The sequence below is a fragment of the Corythoichthys intestinalis genome, chromosome 17, assembly GCF_030265065.1.
Source record: "Corythoichthys intestinalis isolate RoL2023-P3 chromosome 17, ASM3026506v1, whole genome shotgun sequence".
In the NCBI taxonomy this organism is placed as follows: Eukaryota; Metazoa; Chordata; class Actinopteri; order Syngnathiformes; family Syngnathidae; genus Corythoichthys; species Corythoichthys intestinalis.
In genome coordinates this window covers 3,392,458-3,398,561 of record NC_080411.1, presented here as the reverse complement: position 1 = coordinate 3,398,561, position 6,104 = coordinate 3,392,458, and the positions used below count along the sequence as shown (strand labels likewise).

The following is a 6,104-nucleotide window of genomic DNA, read 5'->3' as shown; positions in this document are numbered from 1 at the left end:
GCTATACTCTGCACAGCACGGGCAATTGCCCACATAACCAGAGGTGGGACTTACAGTACACAGTCAGCAATTAGTTTCTCAACAATACTAACTTGTAAAACATTAAAAAAACAAATCATAGATTACAATAAATAACGCAAATCTCCCATTATTATTTATTATAGCCGACCTGATCCAGAGGTAGCTTTTTATCGACACCTATTCTTGTGTGCATTGCCTTACGCCACTAACAATGGCATTGTCCTGTCCTCAACAAGCTATCCTTTACCACCATATACCCTGCCATTGTTATATACAACCCGAAGCAAAATGTATGGAATCACCAGTCTCGGACGAGCACTCACTCAGACATTTTATTATGTAGAGCAAACTCAGATAAAATGTTTGAAAAAAATAATGAATTAGTTCAAAAGTGCAACTCCTTGGAATTCATAAACACTAAAAGAAATGAATCAAAAACGTTGTGGTGGTCAGTAAATATTATTTTCAGGGAGCAAGTGCAGGGAAATATAGAATCACTCCATTCTGAAGGGGAAAAAAATGGAATCCCGCCATTTTGAGTAGAAAATACAGACACACCCAGTCAATTTTCTTTCCTTAATTGGGCCCCTGCCTCAGATTAGATCTGCTCGTTAGTCAGCAGTTAAAAACAGTGCAATTATCACACCTTGGAGGGCTGCTGGACCAAATGGATTCACAAGAATTATGGCTCCAACAAGAGAGCTGTCTCTTGAGGCCAAGGAGAGGATGATCAAACTTCTTGAAGAAGGTAACGCTAGACGTATGGTTGCCAAAGATGTGGGCTGTTCACAGTCAGCGGTATCAAAAATCTGGACCAAGTACAAACAGCATGGCGAGGTTGCTAAAGTTAAGCGTACTGGTAGACCGAGGAAGACATCCAAACGTCATGACAAACAACTAAAGGCTATGTGTCTTGAAAACAGAAGATGTACAACAAGACAAATGAAGAAATGGGAGGAAGCTGGAGTCAAGGTACGTGACAGAAGTGTGCAAAATTGCCGAAAGGAAATGGGATTTTCATACAGGAAAGCTAAAAGGAAACCATCATTGGCACTTAAACAGAAAAGAACAAGACTGCAATGGGCTAAGGAGAGGCAATCATGGATTGTGAAAGACTGGATGAAGGTTATTTTCAATGATGAGGCAAGAATCTGCATTGGACAAGGTGACGATGGTGGAACTTTTGTTTGCTGCCGTTCCAGTGAGATTTACAAAGATGACTGCCTGAAGAAAACATCAACATTCCTTCAGTCCTTGATGACCTGGGGCTGCATGTCAGGCATAGGCACTGGGGTTAAATCTTCAATAAATGCACAAGTTTACATTGAAATTTTAGACGGCTTTCTTATTCCTTAAATTGAAAATGTTTGTCATTTTCCAAGATGACAATGCATCATGCCACAGAGCTAAAACTGTCAAAGCATTCCTTGGAGAAAGACTCATCCAGTCAATGTCATGGGCTGCAAATAGCCTTTTGAAAACCTGTGGTGGAAATGGAAAAAAATGGTCCATAGCAAGGTTCTGACCTGCAAGGATGATCTGGCAACTGCAACCAAAGAAAGTTGGCACCAAATTGATGAAAAATATGGACTTGACGAGTGGCAAACACTGTCTCAGAGACTGCAAGCTGTCATAAAGGTGGTGCAACTAAACACGAGATGTGTTTTGATTGTTATTCCTTTGTTTGTTTCTCATGATTCCATTTTTTTCCTCAGAATGGAGTGATTTCATATATATTTCACTGCACTTGCGCTATAAAATTAACATTAACTGGCCACCACAATGTATTTTATTCATTTCTTTTAGTGTTTCTGAATGCTAAGGAGTTGCACTTTTGAACTAATTCATTATTTTTTCAAGCTTTTTATCAGAGTTTGTTCTACATAATAAAATGTCTGAGTGAGTGGTCGTCCGAGACTGGTGATTCCATACTTTTTGCTAAGGTTATACATAGGCGGAGTTTGACTTTTGGGGCGGGGGGGGGGCACAACATGTTGATGACCCCGAAACGCAGTGTCAGCAATAAAATGAATTTACAAGAACATTTATAATAAGTTGACAATGAGTGTTTTTTGTTTCCCATCATTCTTCAGGGGAATTCTAAATCAGGCTGCCTAGGCAATATTTTTCGCCAAGATCATCAACCATTGAATATGGTACGCCCGCCGGTGTCGTGCCAATGTAGTTACCCCAGTCAACAATTGTATCCCCTGGGCGGAGCCATATGGAGGTAGATTTGTGTCTTTATTATTATTCAATCATAAAAAGTTGCTTCAATCAAAATATATATTTTCAATATAAAAAAGTCTATTCAATCAAAAAAAAAAAAAAAAAGAATGCAAAAATAAATTTGAAAGTAAAAAAAAATGCATGTGAAAGCTATTTTTCTTTTAATTTTGGGGGGGATTCAACCAACCTTTTGATCGAAGTAATGTTGATTTTTGTTTGGGCCACATTTTGGCTAGGACGTTTTGGTCTTTATTATTCAATCAAAAAATAAGTTGCTTCAAAAAATATATATTTCCCCCCAAAAAAATTACTTCAATCAAAAAAGAAAGATTTCAATCACTGAAAACGTTTTTGAATGCGAAAAAATATTTGAGATTGAAAAATTTGCATTTGAACACTTAATTTTTCATTGAAAAAGTTTCATTTGATTGAAGCAATCCTCTTTGTGTTTGGGCCATATTATGGGTAGGACATTTGTGTCTAAATCATTCAATTCCCAAAAAAGTTGCTTCAATCAAAAAAATATTTTCAATCAAAGAAAAAAATCATTTGAAAAATAAAATTGCCCTCCCCTATTTTTTTTTTTTGTGTGTGAAAATTATATGCAGAGAAATGACCGTCTAAGGTGCTAGTCACATGATCTGTTCAAAAAATAATTTTGACCCATTATAAAAATATATTGTTTTGTTCATTTCATTCATTTTTGTTGCAGTTTTATTGCTTTACAACTTTTATAAATATAGTAGGGCTGTCAAACGATTAAAATTTTTAATCAAGTTAATTACAGCTTAAAAATTAATCGAAATTAATCGCAATTCAAACCATTTATATAATATGCCATATTTTTCTGTAAATTATTGTTGGAATGGAAAGATAAGACGCAAGATGGATATATATATATATTCAGCTTAAGGACTGTATTTGTTTATTATAACAATAAATCAACAAGATTGCATTAACATTATTAACATTCTGTTAAAGTGATCCATGGATAGAAAGACTTGTAGTTCTTTATGAAAAATGTTAGTCCAAGTTATAGAAATTTTATATTAAAACCCCTCTTAATGTTTTCGTTTTAATAAAATTTGTAAAATTTTCAATCAAAAAATAAACTTGTAGCCCGCCATTGTTGATGGCAATAATTACTTACACTATAAAATCAGTCGCACCCAAGCGCCAGCAGAGAGCAGCGAAACTCCGCAAAACACAATTAACAAGTGGGCCTTTCACTCCTCTGTCATTTAAATCTGTCTGAGCTGGGCCAAGTGCGTTAATTGCGTCAAATTTTTTAACGGGATTAATTTAAAAAATTAACGCCCGTTAACGCGATAATTTTGACAGCCCTAAAATATAGGAAAGTCAATTTCATTCAATGGCACTTTTCGGCCACCGGGGGGCAGCCCCCCCCCCTTAAAATCAGTTTATGAGGTTATATATACAGTGGGGAGAACAAGTATTTGATATTGGCAGTGTATCAAATACTTGTTCTCCCCACTGTATATATAAAAACCTCTTCAGAGAGACACTACAACACAACCTGCTGGACATGACGTGGAATGCAGAGGTGACACTCACTTCCCCCCCCCCAACCATTGTTCGACATACAGTATATAACGTCATCGCAAAACCAGATTGCGGACGGGAGCGGAACACGCACGCGCGCACGCAGTAAGTGAGCTCCGGTAAAGTGGGCGCGCTGATTCCGTTTGGATTGGCTCAAAACGTCGGTCCCGTATGGCGGCCACTGTTTTTGGGGTTCGTTGGCATGGTCATGGAAACTTTCCTGAAAAACAATGTGAGGAGAGGACGTCGTTTTCAAGTTCCAAGTTCTGATGATCCAAAAAAGTCATGGTGACACTTTACTCTCTATTTTTAAAATGATTTAAATGTGTGTCAAAACTGTTTTATTACTATCCTTTATTTATTTTTGCTCTTTTGTTTCACGTTCATTAGTGTTTGTGTCTCCTACTATGTGTACTCAAGACGGATTTGTGACGTCACAATCCAGTAAAATTCTTGCTGCAGCTTTTGAAAGTTCCGTAAATGCACGTGTCTCCCCATAACTGCATTCAAATGCAGTTTTGGACGTCTCATTGGCTGCCATCGACGGCGTTAGACGTCCAATCCTTTTGAAGTGGAAGGGTTGGCAGCGAATTAATGAACAGGAGCGTGGGGTGGCCCATAGCTAACTCTTTTAACTCATTGGCTGCCATTGACGACACTAGACGTCCAATCCATTTTGGCGGGGATTCAAATTGGATTGGATGTCTATTGCCGTCAATGGCAATGAGACATCATCACTCAAGGTTAGGTATCTCACTTCAAATGGATTGGACATCTAGCACCGTCAATGGCAGCCAATGAGTTAATGACGCTCTCCAATTAAAAAAAAAAAAAAAAAAAACTGGCATGGGGGGATTTTTATGAAGTCATGTACAAAAGTATTTTCGCTTAACCATTTTGTAGAAACAATTGCTAACAACTAGGGCTGTCAAACGATTAAAATTTTTAATCGAGTTAATCACAGCTTAAAAATTAATTAATCGTAATTAATCGCAATTCAAACCACCTATAAAATATGCCATATTTTTCTGTAAATTATTGTTGGAATGGAAAGATAAGACACAAGATGGATATATATACATTCAACATACTGTACATAAGTACTGTATTTGTTTATTATAACAATAAATCAACATTATTAACATTCTGTTAAAGCGATCCATGGATAGAAAGACTTCTTAAAAGATAAATGTTAGTACAAGTTATAGAAATTTTATATTAAAACCCCTCTTAATGTTTTCGTTTTAATAAAATTTGTAAAATTTTCAAACAAAAAGTAAACTAGTAGCTCGCCATTGTTGATGTCAATAATTACACAATGCTCATGGATGGTGCTCAACCCCATAAAATCAGCCGCACCCAAGTGCCAGCAGAGGGCGAAAAAACACCAAAGAACACAAGTAACAAATGGACATGACATTGTCATTTTAATCTGTTTGAGCGGGGCATGTGCGTTAATTGCGTCAAATATTTTAACGTGATTAATTTTAAAAAATTAATTACCGCCCGTTAACGCGATAATTTTGACAGCCCTACTAATAACCTGCTAATTATTCAATTGGTTTCAGAAATGGCTCTTATGAAAGCTAAGACCCTCACAAATGATGTGGGATGTACAAAAATATATTTGTTAGACTGAAAAAAGATTATCATTTAATGAAGACCTAAAGGTCAAATTTTGGCAAGACAAAAGTTTTGTCGCCTACAGAAAGTAGTGTGAAAATTGAACAAAAAATGGACTTCAAATCCAAAAATATGTTACATAGATAAGCGAATGAAGTGCTGCTGTGAGATCCAAATGTAATATTTTGTATGACTTCCATGCGGTTCAGTAAGGATTCATACAAGTCATCAGGAACATCAAAGAAAGCAGTCTTGCATGCCTCCCAGAGTTCATCAACATTCTTGGGTTTCGTCTTCCATGTTTCCTCTTTCATCCTGTTCATGTCTGGTGACTGAGCTGGCCAGTCCTGGAGGATCTTGATCTTCTTTGCCTTGAGGAACTTTGAGGTAGAGATTGAAGTACGCGATGGAGCACCATCCTGCTGCGGAATTTGTCCCTTTTTATGGTTAGGAATGTAAGAGGCAGCTAAGATTTGTTGATATTTCAGACAATTTATGTTGCCTTCAACCCTGCAGATCTCGTAGGTGTCCTGCAATATTTGCGGCAACTGTGGTGTAATTCAATGGAAGATTCATCTGAAAAATCCAACTTTTGCCACTTTTCCAGCATCCATCCTTTTGAATGGCTGTGGGCCTTGGCAAATGCCACACGTTTTTTTTAGTTGTCT

At 37.0% G+C, this 6,104-nt stretch overlaps 1 protein-coding gene across 3 annotated transcripts in view; it reads left to right on the top strand.

Annotated features, from left to right (window-relative positions):
• Positions 1–3,924: 3,924 nt before the first annotated feature.
• ttc28 (tetratricopeptide repeat domain 28) overlaps positions 3,925–6,104 on the top strand; it is a 56,850-nt gene continuing 54,670 nt past the window's right edge. For all 3 annotated transcript variants that reach the window (XM_057819679.1, XM_057819680.1, XM_057819678.1), the window contains exon 1: positions 3,925–4,101. In XM_057819679.1, the coding sequence (XP_057675662.1) occupies positions 4,099–4,101 (3 nt within the window). In that variant the 5' untranslated portion in view covers positions 3,925–4,098. The remainder of the gene's footprint in view (positions 4,102–6,104) is intronic.